At 29.4% G+C, this 25,832-nt stretch overlaps 3 protein-coding genes across 10 annotated transcripts; 2 read left to right on the top strand and 1 right to left on the bottom strand.

Annotated features, from left to right (window-relative positions):
• Nucleotides 1-338: 338 nt before the first annotated feature.
• Nucleotides 339-11,179, bottom strand: LOC117230468 (cholinephosphotransferase 1). 8 transcript variants are annotated; one of them, XM_033487967.1, is made up of 11 exons: nucleotides 10,790-11,179; nucleotides 10,316-10,463; nucleotides 10,009-10,131; nucleotides 9,829-9,932; nucleotides 8,739-8,873; nucleotides 7,706-7,840; nucleotides 6,857-6,988; nucleotides 5,502-5,660; nucleotides 5,294-5,419; nucleotides 5,075-5,213; nucleotides 339-1,511 (listed from the first exon to the last, which is right to left on the bottom strand). In XM_033487967.1, exons 1-11 carry the CDS (start codon nucleotides 11,024-11,026, stop codon nucleotides 1,435-1,437), a joined length of 1,515 nt encoding a protein of 504 aa, XP_033343858.1. In that variant the 5' UTR covers nucleotides 11,027-11,179; the 3' UTR covers nucleotides 339-1,434. The 8 variants fall into 8 exon arrangements, with proteins under 8 accessions (XP_033343858.1, XP_033343850.1, XP_033343855.1 ...); XM_033487959.1 differs by lacking the exon at nucleotides 7,706-7,840 and having other exon boundaries at nucleotides 10,790-11,026; XM_033487958.1 differs by lacking the exon at nucleotides 8,739-8,873 and having other exon boundaries at nucleotides 1,435-1,511.
• A 329-nt stretch (nucleotides 11,180-11,508) lies between these two features.
• Nucleotides 11,509-12,934, top strand: LOC117230469 (39S ribosomal protein L21, mitochondrial). Its single transcript, XM_033487968.1, has 4 exons — nucleotides 11,509-11,700; nucleotides 12,089-12,235; nucleotides 12,340-12,660; nucleotides 12,740-12,934. The coding sequence occupies exons 1-4, from the start codon at nucleotides 11,601-11,603 to the stop codon at nucleotides 12,838-12,840; spliced, it is 669 nt and encodes a 222-aa protein (XP_033343859.1). The 5' UTR covers nucleotides 11,509-11,600; the 3' UTR covers nucleotides 12,841-12,934.
• Nucleotides 12,935-13,409: 475 nt separating this feature from the next.
• LOC117230810 (CD82 antigen-like) lies at nucleotides 13,410-25,774 on the top strand. The gene is made up of 4 exons (XM_033488638.1): nucleotides 13,410-13,858; nucleotides 22,414-22,725; nucleotides 23,656-23,928; nucleotides 24,559-25,774. The coding sequence occupies exons 1-4, from the start codon at nucleotides 13,793-13,795 to the stop codon at nucleotides 24,709-24,711; spliced, it is 804 nt and encodes a 267-aa protein (XP_033344529.1). The 5' UTR covers nucleotides 13,410-13,792; the 3' UTR covers nucleotides 24,712-25,774.
• The last annotated feature ends 58 nt before the right edge of the window (nucleotides 25,775-25,832 follow it).

The raw sequence follows: 25,832 nt of genomic DNA, 5'->3' as shown, positions 1-25,832 counted from the left end.
TTCGACAAAATTCATTTCACTAGACGTTGATGAAAATTCATCGACGAAACGAAAAAAAAAAAAGAAAACATAAGAAAGTAACAGAATGGTAATTAAAATTTTATTTGCTCGCATAAATTACAATGATCGCAGTTTACAGTATATAGAATCTATAAACATAAAACTTCTGATATAATTTGCCATATAATTAATATCTATAATTTTTCTCTGAACTTAACATTAACTTAAAATTAAATCTGGTAAAATTTCATATCTTATTTCTTATTAAATAAATATATTACAAATTGTTTATTTATACAAACTTATTTCTATTATTATTATCCTTCTTATTTTTTTTCTCTAACATTTGTGACATCGTTATTATTTTAGTTAAATAACTCGACTATCATCTCCATTTAAGAGATCACAAAAATGTTGATAAAGACTGGAAGTCGTACAACTGGTAAAAATGAACAAGTATCTCTTTATTACGCTAGCGTGCTAGTGTTAAATGCTATTTCATCCTGACAACATTAAAAAATCTTCACCTTATCCACTTTAGAATTGTTTTTAACAATTTTTTCTTTGAAAAAAAAAGCCACTCTACTTTCTTAAAGTTCTTCTATCCTTTCTATATCATTCTATAAAATTGTACGAATTTTTAAACGTTACCAATAATACATGAATCTTATCTTACAATTCGAAATGTCTCCGACTCTGTAGGAATAACTATAGTCCTTCGTTGTTTGACCATCAATAATGAAAATGTACTTCGCTGTTTCTCTATAAAACTATCACAGGAAATACTCTTATCTTACTTCATCGAAAATCTTTGAACCAAACAGTTTCAATACACTTATCGATAAAATTAAAATTTTCATTTTTAATTTTCTCCTACGTCGAAGAGGACCACGCGAAATTCTCTTTAACCCTTACAGGCTAATACATATGAAATTTCATGCTGTGCGAATTTTATTTTAATAACTATCATATGATAGCATTGCAACAATGTCTATTTTTCATCCAATATTCAATGGTAATTTGTTAATTTCCAAAATAAACAATATGTGAAATTTTGCCCATGTAAATTAAAATACTGAAGTACTAAAATGAAATTTCGACAATAGCTTTTAAGGGTTAAACTTTCTCTTCTACTTAAACTTCACTTCCTATAATGTAACTACCCTGCTTCATTCTGCTATATAATCTATACTCTTTCCTTTATCCAGCATCTCAAATTTCATAATAAAATTATGATTCAAGATGGGTATCAAGGCCACGTGAAACTGTAGTACTGCTAATTTACAATATAATACATTACTTTTCATTCTAGAAAGAGACTAGTATTTGTACTTGTTAATGGGCAATGAAAGAGTAATGATAAAAGTTGCAAAGAAAGTTTTACGTAACCCTGCGTTTCGAAATAATTATCTTTACGCTGATGAATTTCAACCGTCATAGGTCGAGGGTAGTATCAGATCCGTGATGATAATCCTCGTCTAACAGAGGCTCTTGTTCCACCATCGCGCGAACTGTGAACAGAACTATTCATGCATACCAACGAATAAAGTACATTGACGTTCTGCATGTGCGAATATCTTGTTACAATGTGAATAATTTAAAGAAACGTAAAATCTTCTTTTAGATGTTTTGCATCTGTTATCTATAATTTAAAAAATATATCCAAAATATAAATCCAAATTACAGTGGTATACAAAACATAAGACATGAGTAGTTAGAATAGTGGAAAACCATTAAAATAATTACTATACTTAAAATTATTAAAATATAGCAAACTATAAAAATATTAAAATTTGTTATTCGCACATACTTGATTAACATGTTATACTAAATATAGTAACACATTATAACACTGCCTAATATTAAATAAATATTATGCCCAATATTGTAACAGACCACGCATTACATTAATATTCACTAAGGCTCGGCAATCAATGAGAGAAATTTTGATTGAAAAGATATCGTAATCAGATCTACACTTGTATTTTTGATAAAAGTGAGATAAAATAGCACAGAGTTGCCAAAAACCTTTCCCTCTTCATACTTGGCAGCATTTCGTATATACATATGTATATCAATCAACGACCGTGTTCAGAAGTTTTTTTCTTGATTTCTTATAGTTTGTACAGTTTATATTGAAATGGTTTGTGTTATATAAATTAAAATGTTAAAGATATCGTACAACATCCTGAACGCGTTCGACAAGGCGTTAGGACCAAGCAAACAAGCAGAGTCATGCAAATGCAATCTTCACATGCTTCAATTCTCTACTTGCTTTATTACGTACCTCATAATGTTTGTATCTATATCTCATATTATTACAACTTATCATATCAAAAATAAGATGTTAAAACATAAATAAGATATTAAAACGATACTAGTTCTTCATATATTTTAATATTAATAATGTGTTTATCGCATTATTTTACCGTACTTTTTAACTAACATTTTGCTATATGAGAAAATAAGTATTAGGCATTATTCACAAAATGAAATTATAAACGATATGATTTTGTATACTATCAATTAGTGAATTGATATAATGTGGGCTTGTGTAAAAGTTCCATAAACATGCTAAATGTTAACAATGCGGTTCAATGCAAAAACAATTTCTCAAGCTATTATTGGTTAATATAATTGCAAAGGTACAAATTTAGGTATTGTTAATGTGCTACTATAAAATTTACGAGGAACAATATAAACATTTAAAATAAAATAGAATAATGCAGCATGCGAATTAATATTTTGAAAATTATAATGGTATGTTTTTTATTTAGAAAGCAAGATTTAGAATTTATTTGAAAGAATCACCTTTGCAAGCCATTTTGGAAGGATTAACACGGATTAAATCTGAAGATAGGAGAATGGGGACGTAACTCCAAAGATTTTGACCATTACATCAAGCTTTGTTCAATGAAAACGCACAAATAAAAGATAGCATGTGATACGAAAATTATTTATCAGGAAAGTATATTACATTTTGTGAACAAAAACCAAGATACGTTACATTAGATTATTAGATACATTATTTATTTTATCAGGCAATGTTGCAGGAAAGTCTCATTGAAATATTGTCATTCTGAAAATCTCAAATGATCTTGTAAAAATTCAAAACTTTTGTAAAACAACAGAATTATATAATTGTAATACTCTATAATGAAACGTTTGAACTAAACGGTAATTTCCTTGCACAACTTCTCATGCACAGTAATTAGATTGCTCGTAACTATGTTTGTAAAGAAACCATTTCTTGAACAGCTTCGGATATTTCTTAAAATACAATGTAGTGAAAGAATACGTGTTTATATTTTAAAGATATATCACTAATCTTCACAACTTTTTACTCGTCACAAATTTTATAATAGATATATCACTGATCTAAGATCTTTCTGTTTAATTAATATACTTTAAATAACTGTTAAAATAACTTTTAATGATCTATACTGTAATTAGTTTCGAAATTATATGATCCATTCCTTATTATGTGATGCACATTTATATAAAAAATTTGCTTTCCAATAGTTATAAAGATTACAATGTATTAAAAATCTAAATATGTATATTTACTGCACATAGTTAGCAACAACTTCTGTTTAAAGCATTATTATCTTTTATAATTGATATTGTTGAATCTATATATTATACGTCTTGTAATCAAAAGAGATTTTACCACGAAAAACGCGCAACGCTAAATAAATATAAGAATATATACGCAGAATCATCTTAAATAAAAATTGTTCAACTATTTTGTCTTCTACCTGGAAAACTATCTCATACAGTTGCAATCATAAGCGCACATTAAGGCCACGGACCTGAGCTGAATGTAAATCATTGTAAATTAAGAATACATTATATCAATTTACATACTGCTTGAGCAATATGCATATTTCCTGTGCTATGTACCTTTCCTTGTATAGTTCCTTACTCGTTAGAAACCGATGTTTACTAAAAAAAAATATTTCAAAACACAAAATGATTAGTCAGTAACATTCCATCAATTCCTTACAATTTTTAAATGATATAAAATTGAAATTGTTAAAAAAGAATAAGATAAATCATAGATTGAATCGTTTTAGCTCAAATGAACTATCTTTGGTAGTTTACTTATACTATAAATATTTTATAATTGACTATAGAAATATCGGAATATTCGTATTATATAATTACGTATATATATGTTATTTTTAAATTAGATTTGTAATTTTAAAAGAAAATAATTATCTGTCCTTTAATTTCAAACATGTAAATGAACTACTAATATATTCTATATGAGATCATGACTATAGTACTCCAATCGAAAAATAACCAATATCATTAAACACAACCTCTAAGAAAAAACAATCAGGTAATTTTATTTTCTTTTTAATGATTATAAGCAAAAACTTCTCTAAATTCGTCTAAAACGTCTTCTCTAAATTCGTTTATCTTCAAAATTTTTTCTTGTAATCTAAAGGTCAGCAAAAAGAACAAATGTTCGTTATTATTGCGTCATTCCCAAACATAAACTTCATACAGTTATTAATAAATAAAAGTTGAATAAATCATTCACATTCACTGATTTAATTAAATTGCTATAATACTTATAACAATAATATAAAGTTACTTAAAGTTTATGTCATGTCTTTTTTCTATCTTTCTTTAATAATAGTTATATATCACTTCCTGTATTTATATTGTATTATTTCATGTATCTTATTGATTTTACCGATTTTAATCGTAACTCTGATCACTAGGTACATAACGATATATTCTTTTTTCGTCGATAACAAACTGATTGCAATCGATGGCAAGCAGTGAGAAACTTTTAACCAACATGTTGATGAGACCTTTTATTTATGTTCAATACTAATCAGATGCGGCGATTAGAAATTAATGTGATAATAAATGAACTGTACTATTCTGAACTTTGATTATATATACAATTGTGATATAACAAAATTTATCAAATCTCTATATTTTCTTATATTGTTAACTCTCCTTTATACAAAAAATGAACCATACAGCGCATTTATTATCACAAATAAATCCTAATGATGTTTCTTTTGCAATCTATTACGTTGGGACCTGTTAGTACCATTTTTCTCAGCTGTGTTAGAAACCAGACTAGTTCGATGATCTCCTAGTGGTATCCTAAATAATTTGATCTTCATATAATCGCAAATTTCAAGGCAAATTTGAGTATTATACCGTAGTAAATCCAGAGTAACCCAAATCTAAAAGCACATATAATTGTAAAATGTATAAAAATGATATTTCAAAAAAGTTCAATAAAATTTATGCAAAAAAGACTTACAAAACACAACCATAGAACATAATATTCTTTGATAAAAAAATTGAAATACTGATTTAAGAACAGCATTGCTGGTCCAATCAATGAAGTGTCTAAATATTCCATTTCATTTTTTGTCATATGAGCAACCTATAATAAATAACAATACTATGGAATATAGAACATAAAAATTGAATGAAATGATCGATATTTAGGTTGTTGATATACATACCACCAGTCGATTGGTAACTTTAGCTGCAACCATTCCAAATGCAAGTATATACAATGCAGGATGATTTTCATAAACGTGCTCTGCACTTTTTCTATAAATTATAAAAGCTGGTACTACCACGAAACTAAATGGAATAATTGGAGATAAAACTGATGTTCCCTGAAATGGAATAAATATTATGAAGACATCAGTGGTCAATAAATGTACAAGAAAAATATTTGAACATGTAATATATTTTTATAAATGAAATATGTACCTATAATTTAATGTTTAAGTATTCGATAATAAACAATATAAAGATTACTTAAAAATATGCAATCTCTAATAAAAGGAACAATATATAAATATGCTTAATATGGAAACATCAAATACTATACTTTTTACTAAAATTTTATTTCTATAATATATACTTAATTAAAATGTTACATCTTTATTATAAAGCTACATGCTATATATGATGGACTAATAGTCCAACTTGTATATTCAAATGTAAAATGCAAACCTTTATAAACACTAGAAAAGCATCTATATGTTTACAATATGACTACATAAAATTCTATTAGACATTAATAAATATAAAAATGGAAGTAAGAAACATAATACATTACAATGACAGATCCTAGGTTTAACACACATAGTAAATGCAAAGTTATTTAGAGTTCATGTAGAGTTAGTTGCAGTAAAACATATAGTAACTGAGATTGTTATACTAATTATCAAAATCATCTAAGTACATAAAGAGTCACTAAGTTAGTTTACAAAGAAGCATATATGTAGTAACTAAAATTATTATATTAATTATATAAAATTATATACTTCTAAGGATCCATGCAATTTCTTAAAATGGTATTTGGAAAGGAGTAGTCAATGGATGGGAATATTAAAAAGAAGAAAATATGTATAGGATATCAACACAGATTCTTAAATATTTAGGAAAAGGTGTTAACCAGAGTGGAAATAAAAATACAGTAAACAGTTCTGTGTGATGCTCTTGCCAATTTTAGACCCACACAAATGACACAATAAATATTGTGTCATTCAATATTCAATATTCATATTCAATAAAAATTGAATATTCGTCCTGTGCTGCAATCTCATAATAGTATATTAATTAAATTTTAATTTTTTAATTTAACCAAAGATAACAAATGTTTTTAACATTATAATTTCGAATACATCAGACAATATATATTAAGTAATAATGCTCAAGATAGTTGATGTTTTATATTAATATATTATATACACCAAGATTTTTATATGTAAGAGAGCAAGTACTCCTTTATAACATGGGCCTAAATCAAAATAAAATGCAAAGTGCACTACACAATTATTTTATTACTTTTGAACTGACTTACTGCGACGGTGGAGCCATTTTTTCCGACACCACCGGCAAGAATGACGGATATGCTGCTCTGTGCAAGTAAAATAGCGATGCCCACAGCAGCCCATAATGGAAACACCTTGACCTCTGTGCCAGTGTATGGCAACTGTGCAAGCGACACGAAAAACCTTTTTATTAGTTACTTTTAAACACACCTCTAGCATATTTCATTACATACCGATGAAAACTTCTTGCTTTTGAAACAATTTCAAATCTTTAAAACACATATACATTAAGCAATTTGTGTGATTTCACAAGGTGTTAAAATCATTTAATTGAAGGTTTTGTATTTTTAATTTCATATAAAATATTTGTTCGTTTTTAATTTAATAAAAAACAAAAAAAATAAATCTATTTTAAAGTTCTTACATCTAACAAAATATTGACATACTCTTTCTCATGAATATCACTTTTCTTCTAAAAAATTTATTTTTTTAATTTAATGTAAAGATAATATGATCACTATTCAACACAGGTAATTATTTGTTTACATTAAAATAGCAAAACTCCATAGCTAGTAAGCACCTAAATAAAATGAAAGGTAAATTTGCATAAGAGAGATTACATTTGGAAATAATATTAAAACATAAGCTGTATTTCTTCATAGCCTGCACACCATAAGAATTTCTTATTGTAGTAAAGTAATGTGCATATAGATTATTAAATAAGATTTAGTAACGCAGAAATTGTCCTTTAACATGGATAGCAATAACTGAATGATCTAGATAGGCAAGCAATATAAAAGAAGAAAGATCTGATTACTATGCTAATGATGGAAAATTTACATATATACAACTGATGAGTTTATATTTTTAAAACTTACTGCAATTGTGGAACCATTCTTTCCAATCCCACCAGATTCAAAGACTTTACAGAATTCAAGGAATACATGAATGTAGCCTGCATAAAAGAATACTGCTACGTAGTTACTGATTGTGCCTACACCAAGCACTGGTATCTAAACAAACGCATAAAATCTCGCTCGTTATAAAAATTGCAGAAATGCAATTAAAATTTAACCTAAGTTTACTCTGTATCTTACATTTATTCTATGTAACTCTCAATTTTTTTCAATATGAGCTAGTTCCACTTGTGGCCCATTACAGTACATGAGATAATAATAAATTAAAACATCAGGCACGAAGGAGCTGCTTTTTTACTCAATTTCCTACCTGCATTTCTAAATATTTACGTTATAATAATTTAACTGATAATTGAGATGAAAAATTACATTTTGAATCAATGAATTATAATCATGATACAAAGTACAAATTTTATATTAAATTATATACTTATGTGTGTGCTTACTGTTTGGAGTTAATGTAAATTTTTCTAGTGTTAAACTATATCTCATTATTTTAAAAGTATATATTAATTTTAAGGCATTTACATAGTATAGTGATAAATTTATATACCTAAATTATATTATCTAATATTTTATTATTATTTATTGAACATTTTTTGATAGAAATTGTTTCAAAAGCATAATTCCAAGTATTAAAAGTAAGTTGAATTTTTACACATAGCCTTGCACAGTACAGGAATATATTCTAAATATTATTTCTCTATTATATCATAAATTTTACTAATACCTTTTAATATATTCTCTATATGAATGAATTTGATGGACAATTGTAGGTACAAACGTAAGTTATGATGCACTTATGATGAATAACAATGTGATGCAGGAAAGTAAGAAAGAATTGGATGAAGGGAAACAAATGAGTAAGAATTGGAAATAAAATGCATGTTACAATAAGTTTCATAGCAAAAAAGGTAATTTCAGCGCTGCTCCTCATGCCATGCTGCTCCCATTTCCATACTTCCAAAAACAAAAGTCTAATTGACTAACTTACAGCCACAGTTGAACCATTCTTGCCCACTCCTCCGGTGAAAATCACCGAAAAGATGAAATATAAGTTTGCCATTGCACAAATTACTGTCATAACTCCTATTAAATACTTAAACATAAAACCATCTATGTATGGTATCTGTAAGAAATAATCTCATTAGACTCATGCAAAGATATTCTCAAATTTTTTATAAACATGAGTCTTGAGATAAAAATGCAGAACTCACTAGAAACGTTAGTTTTTCCTTATATAAAAAATCATTAATGCATAAAGTGAAAATCTTCAGTTAGATTAGAAATTGAGTAATTAGTTAACTTTTTAACTATTACAATTTGTTCAATTACTATTGGTCTTTTATCCGGTGCATAAATTGACGAAATGAATCGAAAATACATAAACAAATATAACACATACATATATAATGATATCCTTATATTTTATATATATATATGGCATAATAATGTATATAACATGAGAAAATTATGAGATAGATAATAAGAAAAGTAGAAAATAACATTTGATGAAGGTTTGAATGAAAAATCATGGTGAACTTAATATGAATAAATGATAATATAGTGTACTCAAAAAAGAGAATCAATATTTGGGTTCTTAATATACTATAAAAGTTTATAATACTGGAAGTTTTTAAATGCAATTATGCAGAATATCTACAAGTCCCCTAAATTTACTGCAAAATCTGATACTATGCCTTAAGAACGAGTTTCTGTGATTAAATAATCTTAATACTAAACAAGCTTATATTTGTTTGAAAAACTAAAAATAAGGAAAGAAAAAATATCTTATGACAATCAATTACTTAATTATATAATTTGTGTATCTCAAAAAATTGGTAAACCAATTAGTCAACCAGTATAACATATAAGTATAACATTAAAGTTATAATGTTTTATTAATTGACATAAGATATTCTCATTATGTAACCTGTACGTCTCTTAAATCGTTAATGAATAAATTAATGAAGCATTTTAAACATAACATGTTTTCTAAATTACATCAGGTAATTTTGTTGATTGACATGAGATATTCTAAAGTTATATAAATGTAAAATTAGAATTATTAAATTAGATACAACCTCTATCATCCATACTTGTGGCCCAAAAATTGCAGAAATAAGGTGAATCATTATAATAGTAAATTGTGCTTCTGTGACATCCACTTTGCCAAATCTTAAAGAACCTATTTAAAAACAATGGCATTGTGAAATAAATAAATTTAATAAAATCATCCTTATTAACATCTATAAACTTCTTACCTGAAACATATGTCTGCCAATGTGCACAATAAAAAAGTGTCATGGCACAAAAGCATTGGAAAAACATCCATGTTGGATAATATCCTAATTGTACTGCTATACACGCTGATAGAGCAATAAAAACTGGAAAAATAAAAACACAATTTTTCATTCATTATAACAGAAATTTAACACTGTCATGTAATATAAAATATAAAAGAGATTTTTTTCCACACTATTTTATAGAGGTACTATATTTAGTTTTAATATGGATTTTTAACATAATAAGTTAAAGGTCACATTAACTTTATCAACTTAAGCAACATACCGGTTGATATGGAGTCACACCCATGATCAAATAATTCACCCAATGGTGTTGAAGTTCCTGTTCTTCTGGCTTGTTTGCCATCTATGGCATCTAAACTTTGATAAATAAACAAACCAAGTGCGCATAAAAAACAAGCCCACCTAGGTGCCTAAAATATTAAAGTAATATTATATCTATATATTAAAGTAATACTATATCTACATATTAAAGTAATAAATAGATATTTATTTCATTTAAAAAAATGTTGTTTTCATGAGTACAAATTTTTTTTGTACAAACATCACATACACAGTAATACTCCATTACATACAAAATTTTCTTCTAACGAATGATTTTATGTAAAACTGTAAAAGTTGACAATTCTATTTTTTACATTTATATCGAATATGTATCAAATTTTCAAGTTCACAACCTTTTACACTGTCATCCAGGATATGATGTGTAAGTACGAAAAATAGGTTATGTAGACGATACCTCGATTTTAGCATCTGGACTATAATATACAAGGATCAAAGTAGTCGCGATGTTGACAATCAGTCCCACAATAGTGATTAAATTTGGTGCAAGCCAAAGTGGAACCTTGCTAACAAGCCAGTCCCACCAGGGTTGAAGAAATCCATCCAAAAGGCTGTTCGTCGTACAGCTGTACTTATGCTCACTAAGACGTTTCAGTTGTCCAGGTGACAGAAGCTTTTCTTTATAAAACTGCATAATTCGACGTGGCCGAATTATTGGGAATACTAAGAATGATTATAATACTTCAACAGTCATCGATACCTCAAAACACAATGGCTAACCATAACAAGTAACTGTTCGCCAACATGTACGACATCTCTTCACATACTAGTTCTAACCGGAACTACAACCAAATCAACAAAAATACTACATTTCTTCCACATGTGCAAAATATTTTAAAATTATACGTCAACGATAACACTGACAACTTGTATTATACGAAAAATTTCACGGAAAAGACGTTATAGATTACAATATTTGTATAATGTGTCATTAACGATCATCTCTTTTATGTAAATATTCTAATTTCGACAGAGAAGAAATGTTTCGGATAAAAATATATGTATATACTAAAAGTTGCTATTTAAAATTTTGCCGCGGATTCCTATAATTATATTTTATTTTTATATCTTTTATTGAGAAAGATATTTCTATTCTCTTCTATTATATTTATTTTCTTATTTCATAAAATGTGTCTACAATGTTAGATATTGTTCTTTCAAATTCTTAAACTTTTAAGTTATCGAATTTAAAGCAAGTAGTCAAAATCATGGCGGCACTCAGTAATTTCAGCAGGCTATTTAATTTCGCCACAAATACCTGTATTAGAAGGATTCTTCCTGCTTCAATAAACAAACAATATTATCCGGGTTTGTCAATATTTTTTCCGTAAAAGTAATACAAGATTCGCTTCTTTATTTGTATGAAACTTTAGGTTATATAACCTGAAATTTGTTTGATGTAATTCATAAAGCGTTATGTTAGTAGTAATTTTTTAATAAACCACATCATACTGAATGGTTTATAATTGTTGTTCTTTTAACTATACATTCTGTGATTGTTTATTATAAAATATAAATACTGTATTACTACATTTTCCTATTAGATTATTTATTATTATTACCATTATCAATATTATATGTTTGTATATTATACTATATATAGATTTGTATACTAGCAAAACATAAAAATTAACGATTAAGGATAAGTAAATAACAAGTTTGTGTAAAATACAAAACAATGCATTATTTATTACAGGATTAAAATTGTGGGAGATAGAAGTAGCTGGTTATGCTCATCGCAGGCAAACAATCAAATATAGGTTACCTTGGTTTAAACCACAACCAAGCTATCAAGAAGAAATACCTGAAAATTATGATAAAGAAAAGGAAAAGGCAGCTGCTGGTAATTATATATAATAAATATAGAAATATTAATGAAATGTACTTTCAAATTAATTTCTTAATTATATTATTTAGATAATTTTATAGCTTCCTTCTTCTTTTTAGATGTGATCAATGAAATTAACAGACAAATAGCTACTAATTCGGTTGGCCGCTTATTTGCGGTCATACACTTATGTGGAGCGCAATTTAAAGTCACGGAAAGTGATGTTATAGCCATTCAGGGTCATTGGCCACCTCAACCAGGAGATGAATTAAAATTGGAAAAAGTGTTATTGGTTGGTGGTAAAGATTTCACACTCATTGGAAGACCCATACTGAATAAGGAATTGGTGTCAGTTAATGCGACTGTAATCCAAAAGACCTTGTCTCACACTATAACTCATTTCAGAATGAAACCAAGAAAACAGTTTAGGAGAATAAATTGTAAGAACAGTATCGTAATTAACGCTATAATCAACACATTGTATAACTATTCCATTTAACACATCTATTTATTTCACAGTTATCAGAATACCCAGAACAATGTTAAGAATAAACTCTATAATTATAAATGGAGATGTCAACAAAAAGAAAGAAGTTGAAGGCTTAGATAGAATATATTAAATAATAAATAGCATAATGTACAGTATCATACCACTCAACAACATATTTTAATTTTAATCCTCTGAAATAAATCTACTATTAATGTTAATTCAAATGTATTTAAATTGTTATAAAATACAATAAATAAAATTACTAATATTTCTAATGTTTTTAATATTACTGCAATTGTGTTAATTATTAATAATTTAATTTTTTTAATAAAAAATATATATATATAAGGAAATAACAATATATCATGCTAAAATAAGAAATAATATTACAGCGTTGTAAGCATATAAAACGTACAAAATTCGCGCGGGGGTCTAGTATCTTGAAGTTAAAATATCAAACCTCAGAAATAAGAAAAAATAAAATCCAAAAAAAGTGTATCAGGAAAAATCTAATAGAACTTTGTGTTCCGCGCGCTCGCGCATGTGGTGTGACAGGAAGAGAAGAGTGGGAGTAGTGCATGAGTAAGATAACACTAAGCAAAATGCCGTAAGATAAAAAGAGATAAAAAGTGAGGTTAGTTTGTGAGTAAGAGAGAAAGAGATTGATATGAATTATGAACGACGAAGACAGAATATTTGAATGACGTCATAAGCTACAGCTTCAAGGAGGTTTAAACGAGAGTACGAGAGTACCAGTCTGTTCTTCATACCTTGCACTCTCGATAAAAACTAACGCCAATAGTTCGTACGTTCGTCGTGCCCCATGACAGTTGCTTATAAATCGTTGCATAGAATGGGCCGGTGTTTTCCTGTCAATAATACGCAAGCACAATATTAAATAATTCGTAATATATTATTATTACATAGATAAATAAAAAGAAAATAAGAAACCCTCCCTCATTCGTGTATTAGCGTCCAAATCGAATGTAAACGATTCCTCATCGGGCCAAGAAATTTCGTAGTTTCCATAAACCTACCAAAGTAACCTAACTAAAGTGTGTTATATTATAATTCGGAAGAAGATGGTGCTTTCGGAATGTTACGGATTCGTCAAGTATGCGTTATTCTGCGTGAATATTGTATTTTCGGTAAGTTCAAACAATCCATTTTTTGAAAATATTTTAACACGTTAACTCTATTGCTGTCGTAATATTACATTTTTCAGTGAGTAAATTATACTTAATCAAATAGACCAATTAAACATTTGAAATGGTAAATGATGTAAGTGTTAAATAAATAACTTTAATAATAATAATTTTAATGAAAATGAATGAAGTTGCATACTAAATATGGTGGTAAACACTATACGTGCTAGAATAATTTATTTTAACTACTGGTTGAAACGCAGAAAGTAACAATCTGTAATGTAATTAATCTAATCTATTTTTTATTATTTGTATTTTTCTCCAGATATATTAATTTGTTAAATGTTGAAAATATATAATATTCAAACGATAAACAATTTAAATGACAAGATTAATTTTCCTCATTTCTCTTATTCTTCACTTAAATCACATCATTGACCATTTCAAGTTTTTAACTATCAGTGAATAAGGAAAGGAGAATCTTTTGTACTTATTTGAATTAATAATAGTAAGTGATACGGACTATATTTGTAACTCCTCAAATTCTTGTCATCGCCTTAATTGCAGAAACTTGCGATTTTCTACTTTAAGACTTCCGCAAAATTACTGGTTGTGAATGTGCTAATAGCTGTAGTTAACTGAACAATTGTTTTATGGTCTGTTACTACACTTTTTCTCTCAATACCATTTTGATAGATTTTCATACTTAATTTGACCATTAACTTAGATATGCCTGTAATTTTTGCAAAAACATGGATATATTTTGCGATTTTTACGACAATTAATTTAATTTACAATTTCTCCAATATTGTTTGGAATGGATAGCCATATCTCTTTTTAAATTCCACCATTTTGATATCATTTTGAAAAATATACTAAAAAAAATTTCGGGCATACTGAGTCAAAATTTGGTGAAAAAGGAAGATAAGATCAATAAGGAAACAATAAAATATTCAATGGTGTTATATTTAAAGCGATTTGGATTAATCAATAAAATTATTGCATTCCATTTAATAATGAAGGGTAACTTTATTTACAAGGGGATATAATTTACCGAGCGTTATGACCGTTAAGTACGCGCACGGCTCGTGTGATAATGTGACTTGGTTCAATAAACTTCAAGAGTTTTCATGCAAACGTTTTTATAAAAGTTAATAATTTTAATAGAAAAATTGTATGAAATTTAAGAAATAAATATCGCCTAAGAATTATATGTAATTTTAGTAACTTGTCACTTCTGATTTACATATTACTACATATATAGAATTTTTTATGATGGTTATTTTTTTAATTTAAACAAATATGTTGGTAATAACATACGAAATAAAAATTTGACAATATCTGCTATTGAATAAAGATATTATATATGCAAGAATAAAGATAAAGAGATAAAGGACAAAAAGAGCAAAATAATTTCTGTGCCAACAACTCTGCTTAATTCACTCTTTACAGTCAGTTAACCCGGTGACCTCCAATTTATCTCCAAACGCGAACTTATTTCAAAGATAATAAAAGTAAGAGGCGTCTGAATTCGTAACATAATCGGATAAGCTAAAGTAGCATTAAGAAATTGGCCCGTTAGTTCGAATAAAATAAACCATACCACGCAATTTCCTTTTTAGTGACTTTAAGGCCCTTTGAAGAAATTACTAACCATTTTTTCCGTTTTATAATTTATACGAAATTGCAATCTAATCATAAAATGATTTTTAACTTTCTATAACAATATTTTATCTATACATTCATAACTTGAATACCAAAATATTACATATTAAAGATATTGGATTCTTCGAAATAATTGAATGCAATTGAATGCATGTAAGATATGAATAGCAAAAAGTAAAAGTGTGACGTGGATATAGGAACAAATGTAAAGTCTAGGGATTTCTAGTTTATTACTTTCCTGTTTTGGTGTCTAATTTGAACATAACTAAACGTAACTCTTGCGAAGCTGAATCGATTACATCTAGGTACGTAAGGATCTTCTTCGAATCCAGTTTCCTCTAAAAAAAAATTCATCCTTTTGTGCTAGATCTTTCATCAAAAATTTGTTTTTTCATCATTTCTTCTTTCTTTTCCTCTAACCTCTTAATCTGATATTGTAAATACGGCATATTCGTGAGAAATTTAAGTAGTATGTCATGAAAATTTTAACGTTGATAAACTGTAGCATTCGCACGATTATCAGTGGGTCGCTTTAAACGAATTTTTCTTCGTTCATTTAGTATCACCTGAATAATATTCGTCTAGGGATCTAAAGAACTTTCTTGTAATTAACGCGAAAGTTCTCTAAATAGTCAAAACTCGTGTTATTTATACCTCAGTTTTTTTCGTGTAAGGTGAGATAATTCAAGGGGGCAGCTGAATCGATTGCATCTGGGTGATGCGTGTTTCTCGCATTTATCGCTGTATGCCCTATATTTCACTGATTCACGTAATCGGTTCAACTAATTCCACTCGATGCATATACATCCGATTTAGCCTTTTTTCGATGATAAATTACCATCTGACAAATATCAAAAGAGGTATTTTTTGCTGTATATCCTTTTTTCACGACACACCAAGAAATAATACCTTTTTATTACGATTATAACGGGCGGCCATTTTTAGTCACTTCCCTAGTTACAAAAATGTCAAAAAATCCCCTTGCTACGATATTCTATACGTACGAAACTAAAAAGGAAGCACGAAAAAAATTTTTTTTTCAATTTTTGTTTTTTAACTGGCAAGGTACATCTTAATATTTATGAATCATGTTTAAAAATGAATCATGTATGTCATTTTTAACGATGTGTTGTTAAAAACTAAGAATCAGTAGGAATGACTCAGATTCGTTGGTTATTAAACTGCAACCGCGAACATCGATCGAACACTAGCTGAGTTATTGCACATCAATATTTTACTGAGGAATTAACAATAGTGCTTATGTCAGCACCGAGACAAGCATCGCGTCTAGTTTGAAAATGTTCAACGAGGAATAAGTGCGTTTAAATATAGATTTCCAGTCACAGAACGAATATGTTCTTCCTACGAGTTTGCATCCTACACTATGGCCCAGTTTATTCCCATTTAACCCGTCTATTCACCATATCAATGCGTGTACTACTCGTTTTCATCGCCGATTAGTCGAACTTCAAAAGAATGATCGATCCAAAATCAAACATGGCGGATGAGTTACCCAGACAACATGCATAGAGGCTCGCAAAGGTATTGGAACATTTACCGCGTAATTTTTTTATGAATATATCATGTGCATTATACGAAACTTCGTGAGATTGCTTTAGCATTGTAACGAGATACTACCATCGTGATTATAACAGTAAGAATTGAAAGCAATCCGAAAATGTATGTAAAAGTTACAAAACGTTTATTGCAAACATACACTTAGTGGACAATTAGTATGCAGCATGAACAACAGTCTTAAACGTACAATCAACGCTACAAGTGGTCTCATTAAATATCGTGGCTTATTAATGCAAACACAACTAGTTCACAATTGACTGTTCAAACACTTTAGCGACCTTTGCGAAGTGCTATGCTATCCAATAAATATCTCGGTAACTTCTATATACATTTTCAAACCCATCTCAAATTTTAGCGATATAACCATAATAGCCCCATTTAGTTAGTATTAATGAGATTTCAAAATGTTTTGTACTATATATTTAAATAACAAGTTTCTAGGAATGTTCAGATACTTTCGTGAATCGCTAGAATTACATACAAAGGAAAAGAAGGAAAGCAAGGAATGTTCGCTTTTTGTGATTTTTCATCTTGTAATTGTTTGTAAAAATTATTCAATCGGAATTGTTTTTGTTACAATGTTTAAAATGTTTTCATGAGGTAACCTTAAAGATTTGGTATACTAGTTAAAAAAGAGAATAACCATTCTTTACTGTTGCACAAACACAGATAAGAATAATTAATATTTTATTAATCATCAGTCAAAGTAAAGTATTTATACTTCATTTTATGAACAATATAGTTAAATTCATCCAATGCTGTTCTTGTTCTGGTGGACTAAAATATCTAACCTTAATTTTCTCAATGTAGCTGATTTGCGATATTTTTCGTTCTTTCTGCTTACTTTTTATGTATTTTGCGTAAAAAAAGCGTTCGCTATGATGGCATTCTAAAATTAGACATCGATGGAACGCTGAATTTACCAATTTTCAAACTCAGTGACATTTACGTATGTGAGTAATACCCACGCTCATTAAAGATTAATGACTTAAATGACTAGGGTTGTGCCAGTCTATAGAAGGGAAACTAGCTGCTTGTTAACACCTGTATAAATATTCCTCGTTCTCCTATGTAGACAGTTTACTGTCACGGGTAATATACACAATCTAAATACACAGAGGCGTTCAATTGATGTCAGGTTCCCTTTCGGCGCTATGATTTCATTTCTAAAGGATAAAAATAAACATTCTAAAGTTCATCACCGATTTTTTTAAACGGAAAGTCTATCGATTCTATTTTCGCAAATAATCCAAAGACTATTAAACGTAGCGATAAACTATCGATTAAATTATACTTTTCAAACGTAAGTCTTAGACCGAGTTCTCTAAAAATTCATAATATCCGAACGCACGGTAGAAAATAATGTATGAAAATATGTAGCGTAGTGACACGTATCATAGCTTTTCGTCGAAAGCATTTGGCTCCTCAATTTCGCGCCAACTATGTCAAGTTCAACAACGTTAGTCGATGTATTTTATTCGTGAAACTAGTATTACAAATAAACGTAACTTAAACACTTGTACGTCCTCCTTTTTGTATTTCGAAGACTATACTAGGGGACATTCTCTGCGATGAAGGACAGTAATAAATAGACTGCGGATTTTTATGCGTTTATAAAAAATTTGGAAGCGGAAACTTGCACGGAATGTAAATAACATGAGACTATATTAAGAAGAATATATAGGAGAAGATATAAAATATTCAAAGTACAGTGCGTTGTATAATACTTGATAGATAAAATAATTTTTTCTATCCAGCTTCTACCTTTTTATTATATTCCTAAAAAAAAAAATATGAATTTCCATAAAAATCTGTAAACTAGTACTAAAATTAAATCTAATCGAAACTCCCAAAATTAAATCTAAAGCTAGATTGTCATAGTCTTCAATAGCCCGATGATACTGGTTGAGGATTAAATTCGAGCCGCCTGCGACTTGATTTATTACGCTATATGTCTGATCTCTGATTGTATCGGCAAAGAATCCGCTTGACTCAACCGATCCACCAGAGATCTTACATCTGTTTCTTACATCAGCATTCGCAGCTCGAACGAGCACGAAACGAGTCGGGAATACAGGAAGTCCTCTGTTTAAACGACACGCCTCTGCCAGAATTATATGTTGAGTGGATATCTCGAACGTGTTCTGTTAGGTTAACCCACTGAATCTTCAATCTTGAAGCCTATTCCAACCCCTGTAAACATCGTGTTCGAGAGCAACACTACTTACAGACTGTTGAAATGTTTATAAGAAAACTCTGTATATAGCCAGATTGAGTGTAGCCTAGTTTCGTTGTACTGATAAACGTAGTGTGTTATTATACGCGCAGGAAATAAGTCTGTACTTGGCCGTTGAGTGGGCACATGACATATAACATCTCTTTTACACTCTTTATATATATATTCTTCAAAATGAGTACACAATAAATATAGAAATTATAGAAAACATGAATGTATTAAGAGAATAGTATAGAAAATCTTATAGGTATATTGTAGAAGAAAAATAGAAATACAGTATCTCATAACAGCTGAATTTCTTTGTTTATGTGCTCTTTACTATATATATCAGGATATTCACACAATTATTTCTAAGTATTTTATTTTTTGTAGATTATACATTTGTCAAAAAGTAGAAGAAGGATAAGTTTCACTATTTGATGGATTAAATAAATTTTTTACTTTATTATGGCGTTTACATAATAATTAGATATGAATAAACAAGGAAGAGAATTTATCATGACAAAAATACTAAGACACGGATTTTTACTTGGAAATCTTGAAGTAAAGCAAACCCGAAAACGCTACAGGGTTGCTGTTACAAAAAGGGGAGAATGAGAAAGGCCAAACGTTTTCACATGGTAGCGCACACATCTGGTGGACAGGCCGTTGAAAAGCATTTCACAAGAATACTTCATTATTTATCCATATAGAGCATTGTGAACGACGCTTAAGCCGTAAACCCGAATACTCGTTCCCTGTTCTTCCTGTCTCAATAGGACCAAGAAGGTCAGGTCATATTTTTACAGGCAGAGTAGGAAAACGTTTCGCCTATACAATACGTCATTTGCATTTGTAGTATTGTTCCTTCAGAACAAAAAGATATAGATTCATAATTAGTACTAGTTTTTATTTATGTGAATATTTATGTATTATACTTCATAAATTTAACTTCAAAGTTAAGGATAGTAAAATTAAAAGAAGATTTTATTTTTTGTATAAATAATTTTCTTTCCGTTTAAATTTCTCCAGATTTCTGCAATATTTTAATCCTAAAAAATTTTTTAAATTTTTTAAGACGTTTATCTCTAAGTGTATAAAACAAAAAAGGAATTGTAACTCAAAAATGTAATTTAAGAAAGTGTAGTAACTGTTTGAAAAGGAATAATATAAGCATGTAAAATTTCTGTATGTTATTCCGTTCAGAACATGAGCTATGTTGTAACTTTCTGTTCCCTTCTTAGGGAGCCAGGCAACGGTACCCTGTTTATCGTGAGAAGGGTCCCACTAATCCCTGAAATACTATCTTTCAAAAAAAGTTATCGCTGTTTGTAGTGCTGTAGCTGCATTCCGTTAGCTTCCTAGAAAACAGCTTGTAAAGCCTCTTACTGGTCCATCTCTGCATACCAACATTTTTCTACCTATCTTCCCCAACAACCTTTAAAAAGGAAGAAAAAAAGAAGAATTCAGATCTTCCCACTTACTAGTTTCTGTTTGAGAATTTTTATATTACTTTTAACTTACAATTATCAACTTCTTTTGGATCTTTTATTACACATAATCTTGTTTAAAATAATAATTTTATTTGTTTCTTCTTCATTTCAGATGAAGGAATAAATACTAATATTAGAATTAATTTTCAATGAACATTTTCATATTATAAATAACATTTACATATTATAAATAATTCAATTGCTTGGAACTTCATCAAATTATAGGATCTATATAAACTATAGGAATGAAAAAAAATACTATCAAAGAAGATACTAAATAAATTCATGTAATTCCCTTTGTCAATTGTAATTTCAAAGAACGGAATTAAATAACGTAAATTGACTGGAAAATAATTGCAAATGAAATGTTTTGCGTCTACGCAACCTAGTAAGTCCTAAATGGATTAATTAATTCAAAATACAAGATAACAACAATAATAAATGTTCATATTTTTAGGAACGCAAGTAAAGAAATGGAACCTAAACAGACTTGTTTTATTTTCTGAACTTTTAATCAGTAGCATACTTTATGGATATTTCATACAGTTTTGCATATTATGTGTTTTTTGTGTATTTTTGCACAAATGCATAAACATCCACAGCCTATTAATCTGTTAACGGCGTAGTTTAGTTTGAAAAATCTCTTATAGGGTGCGCAGTTATAATCAAACAATGACGAATATACACGTCGAACACAGGGCAAATGCTCCTATTATAAATTTTACGAAAGAAATAAAGCAAACCAAGGAAGGATTACATTCTTATTCGAAAAAAAATTTGTTTAGTTTCAAAAATCATTGTCGAAAAAGAAATTGTCACTGTAAATTTAAAAATTGCCAAAAGTACACAAAACAATTCAGGGTGAAGGAAACGCCCAACAGATCTCACAATTTCAACAAATAAATTAAAAAAAAAAAAAAAAACACAAAGGACGTAACCTAACATACAAACACTCACCACACTAAAGAAATAAATCAATCAAATTCGAAGATGGTATCCCACTAGGGGTAGCCATCCACATGCTATATTGCTATATCACTAAGCTATAATATTTTACCAAATGTCCTACTGGACAAATTGTAAAATGTAAATAAATAAATAATAAAAAGAAAAAAATTCAGGGTGTAGCCTATATTATATAAAGTATACAAATGGGGATGCATTGGGAAAAATAATCAACTTATATGTAAAATTTATAAAAAGCAGTACATTATAGGCAGAATAACCGATATTTTTTTTTTATTTATTAAAATTTACAATCAATTTTCGCATTGAGAATAATAACCGATGTACAAAAAAAAAAATAATCAAACTTTTTTTTATAAAATAAATAATGAGTTTATTAAAAGTATAAAGGAAATTTACCGCGAAATGTCATTTATATTACTTCTTATTAAAATCTTGAGTTTTTATAGTAACTGATAATTTTTGATTTCACACGACGAGTATACACGTCAACCGCATCGAAATAAAGTTTTGGATTCACGTGTATACAAAACTCAAACGCAGTTAACTGGTCAATAACAATGATATACAATTGTATACAATATTACAATATACAATAATATACATTATGAATAAAAATTAACTAAAACTTTAATTTTCAGTGTGTAGGTCTAGGAGCAGTTGTTATAGCACTATGGATGTTAACAGAGCAAACGTTCCTGACGTCCCTGGCTGAGGAACAGCATAATCTCAACGCCGGCCTTTACATCCTGTTTGCAGCCGGGTTCCTGATGCTGATAGTCGCTGTACTCGGTTGCTGCGGTTCCACCCGTGAATCTAAATGCATGCTGGTCGCTTTCTTCAGCTGTCTGTTGGTGCTTATCGTCGCACAAATCGCGGCTGGAACATGGTTGCACGCCAACAGCAATCGCCTCGAGGAACTGGTCAAGTCTAACGTGATAAATACCGTTAAGGTATCAGACAATTACTCGACTTTATCGCGAGCTAAACGCTCGTGCCACTATCCGTTAAAGGGAATTTGTAATTAACCTGGACCCGCCGTACTCTATGTCCATGTTAACCTTCTATAATTAGTCCATTTGTCTCTCTGAATGGTCTCCTCAAACGCCTATAATTACTCCATTCATCATCCTGAATTAGATACTTGTTGATACGTCTAGTCGTTCAAACGTATCCCTTATTGCTTCCTCCCGTTTCTTTTTAATATTTCTTGCTGCGTGACTGGGTTCAGTTAACGCTCTATGAGTCACTGTCCTAGTTATGGACACTAGGAATCTTGTTTGGATATTAAAATTAGACTGTAAATATTTATGTTAATTCAAATTTTTATGAATAACTAAAAGATAATCTCAAAATATTATAATGAGTAATTTCTTTTTAATGTTTGCATATTCTTGCATATTACACGCATTTTGTCTATTTCACAAATTAAAATTTTCCATAAATGCATAAATATCTATGATCTAGTGATAATAACTATCGAGTTCTTATATAAGATGTGTAGAGTTTGGAGGATTCATTAAACATTGTTGTTAGAAATGTAATATCTCATACAGTGTTACATAACATGAAAGAAAATTGAAGTTCTATAATACTTAATGAATTAGTCTATAGTCTATTATTATCTAATATCGACAAATCAAAATGCAAATTTTATTTAACAATATAACAGAGCTATAAATAGATTATATATAATAGACAAATAGATGTAGATACATCATTCATTTTAATTCATTCCTCGTTTAAGAACAAATATGGCAAGTACACAAATGTAAATTCTATTTTACTATATTAACATATGATATTTAAATACACAACAAGTAGACTATAATAAATAAATAGATATAGAAACATCATTTATTTTAATTCATTTTTCATTTTAGAACAAATATGGCGAAGACTCTGCTCATACAGATACTGTGGATACTTTCCAATCAGAATTGGGATGTTGTGGAGCAACCGGTCCAGCAGATTGGACAGGTAGCAAATACGCGACCAAAGACCCCTCGAATCCTGTCAGTTTAACCGTTTCTGAGGACGCGAATAACGAGTACAAAGTACCCGAATCCTGCTGTAAAAACAGAAGCAGCAGTGCATGCAAAACAGATCGGAAAATTAAAGTGGCCGGTGTAGTTAAGTCGACAATTTACAGTGAGGTAATATCTCTTCTTCTATATTGTATCAAGCAATATGTAACTTCATCAGCGATAAAACACTACAGTGCACAAGAATATTTCATGACATCTAAAAGGAAGCAATTTCGGCTTGAAATTAGTTTTAGTTAGTTGACCACCTCAAATGTACCCGTTGAACTAATGTTTAATAGGGTTTAGTTCGAAATAAACAATTGATCAGGCCTACCTTTGCAAAGTAGTCATTCATTTCCATTTAGAAAATTCAATACGATTTTGATTTTTTTATGGGAAGATATTCATGTAACAGATTACTTTCTTTGTTAACAATTCTTTTTACCATATTATATATATTTAATATTCTTTAATATTATATATGTATAACAGTATTGAATATTACACAACAATGGCTAAAAAAAGTATGAATCATTCAAGTTAATGTACATTCTTTTTATAAATTGTTCATCTGTTGTAGAGTTTCTTAAAGCTAATTAACTTGCCAAAGCATTTAACGTCTCCTCCAATACCTATTGTTAAAACCATAGAACAGTGTTATGATTCACTGATGGAATCACGGCTGGTTGAGCGCATTAATGTGCCAATCGTCGTGAAAGCGTGGCCTCGATCAATTTTGACCGATTCTTTTCTCTTTAGGGCTGCGTAGACAAGCTAATGGATATACTGAACAGCCAGATGGATATAGTGATTGGCGTGATCTCTGGTGTAGGCATTCTGGAATTTTTTGGACTGACATTTTCTATAATGATGTGCTGCACAATGGGTTCTTCTGATAGGTACAAAGCTTGAACGTAATACGTTGTTAGGCGGCAATGTATGTATAATCCTTCCTTAACGCCACATATCGCCGTGTCACAATCTTCTAACCAGTATCGCGATATTTGATCTCTGTGCCGATCCGTGTGGATTTCTGGTATCTGTCCGTAGTATCCGACCGGAATGAGAAAGAAGCTTCCCAAGCTGGAATTCTACTAAAATGAGGCTTCTGTTTTAACGTTTAAATCGAATCTCTTGCATTAACAATGTTCTGAATATATGATTTCAGTATTGCGTACTATTTGCGTATTCTTCGCAAGATTTTTAGACATTGTATTATTACTATCCTGCTCAGGGAGGAAAACTATCGATTTTTTACTCGTGTATTTTATATGTTCGTGATTTATATTTGTACACGTGTACAGGATGATGTTATCAGCTAGTAAATTAATCAAATTTCCCGTCACATGAGATGCTAATTTATGAATCACCCTGTGCATTTGTACTCTTTAATAACACGTTCATCGATCCCGAAATTATTTTTATAATGAACTCACGAACAGTACTTATGAAATCACAGTGGAAACGTTCAGTTTATTGTCGAGGAAGGTGTATACAAAGAAATCAATTTTTGTTTTTCCTTTTACTGCCAAATGCTCTTTTCATCCGTATATCTTTTTCCATGCTAAAGACTTACGCTAAATGAGCATTTAATATTTCACAGAGTACCTATATGATTTACATTTTTGTTAGGCCAAAGTAGTAGACCAAACTAACGTTAATGTGTTAATGAAGCAATGAACGAAAGAGAGGGAAAGAAAGAGAGAGAAAGGGCTGAGTTGATTGGATTTCGCGTGAGCAATAAAGATGTCGATAATTCTTTGTTGCAACTGGTATATGCAGGAAGATATACTTATACTTACGAATTCTCTCAAACTTTGTTCTATTCTCCAGACTGCCGTAAAATAATTTTATTCTTTTCGTGTAGGTACAAAATGTTCTCATTGTGGCACAACCCTTTTTATATTCGTTATTTATCATGTATTTTGGAAACATTTTTGAAGTCCTCTTTGACTTTTCACTCCACTTTTTCGATTCACTTTTACAAAAGAAATAAAGTGAACTTGATCAACCTAATAGTAATTTTTACATGA

Source organism: Bombus vosnesenskii, unplaced genomic scaffold (assembly GCF_011952255.1).
Source record: "Bombus vosnesenskii isolate JDL3184/JDL3185 unplaced genomic scaffold, Bvos_JDL3184-5_v1.1 scf7180000013267, whole genome shotgun sequence".
NCBI lineage: Eukaryota > Metazoa > Arthropoda > Insecta > Hymenoptera > Apidae > Bombus > Bombus vosnesenskii.
Note: the sequence above shows the minus strand (reverse complement) of the source record. Positions and strands in the feature narration are given on the sequence as shown.

Bases quoted from the DNA above. Each gene is read 5' to 3' on its own strand.
- LOC117230810 (XM_033488638.1), top strand. From the start codon at position 13,793: ATGGTGCTTTCGGAATGTTACGGATTCGTCAAGTATGCGTTATTCTGC. The intron at 13,859-22,413 runs GTAAGTTCAAAC...TTTAATTTTCAG, and splicing joins GCGTGAATATTGTATTTTCG to TGTGTAGGTCTAGGAGCAGT. The intron at 22,726-23,655 runs GTATCAGACAAT...TTTTCATTTTAG, and splicing joins ACGTGATAAATACCGTTAAG to AACAAATATGGCGAAGACTC.
- LOC117230468 (XM_033487967.1), bottom strand. From the start codon at position 11,026: ATGCAGTTTTATAAAGAAAAGCTTCTGTCACCTGGACAACTGAAACGT. The intron at 9,933-10,008 runs GTAAGAAGTTTA...GTTTTTAAATAG, and splicing joins TTGGCAGACATATGTTTCAG to GTTCTTTAAGATTTGGCAAA. The intron at 6,989-7,705 runs GTAAGTTTTAAA...TCGCTTGCACAG, and splicing joins AGAATGGTTCCACAATTGCA to TTGCCATACACTGGCACAGA.
- LOC117230469 (XM_033487968.1), top strand. From the start codon at position 11,601: ATGGCGGCACTCAGTAATTTCAGCAGGCTATTTAATTTCGCCACAAAT. The intron at 12,236-12,339 runs GTAATTATATAT...TCTTCTTTTTAG, and splicing joins AAAGGAAAAGGCAGCTGCTG to ATGTGATCAATGAAATTAAC. The intron at 12,661-12,739 runs GTAAGAACAGTA...TTTATTTCACAG, and splicing joins ACAGTTTAGGAGAATAAATT to TTATCAGAATACCCAGAACA.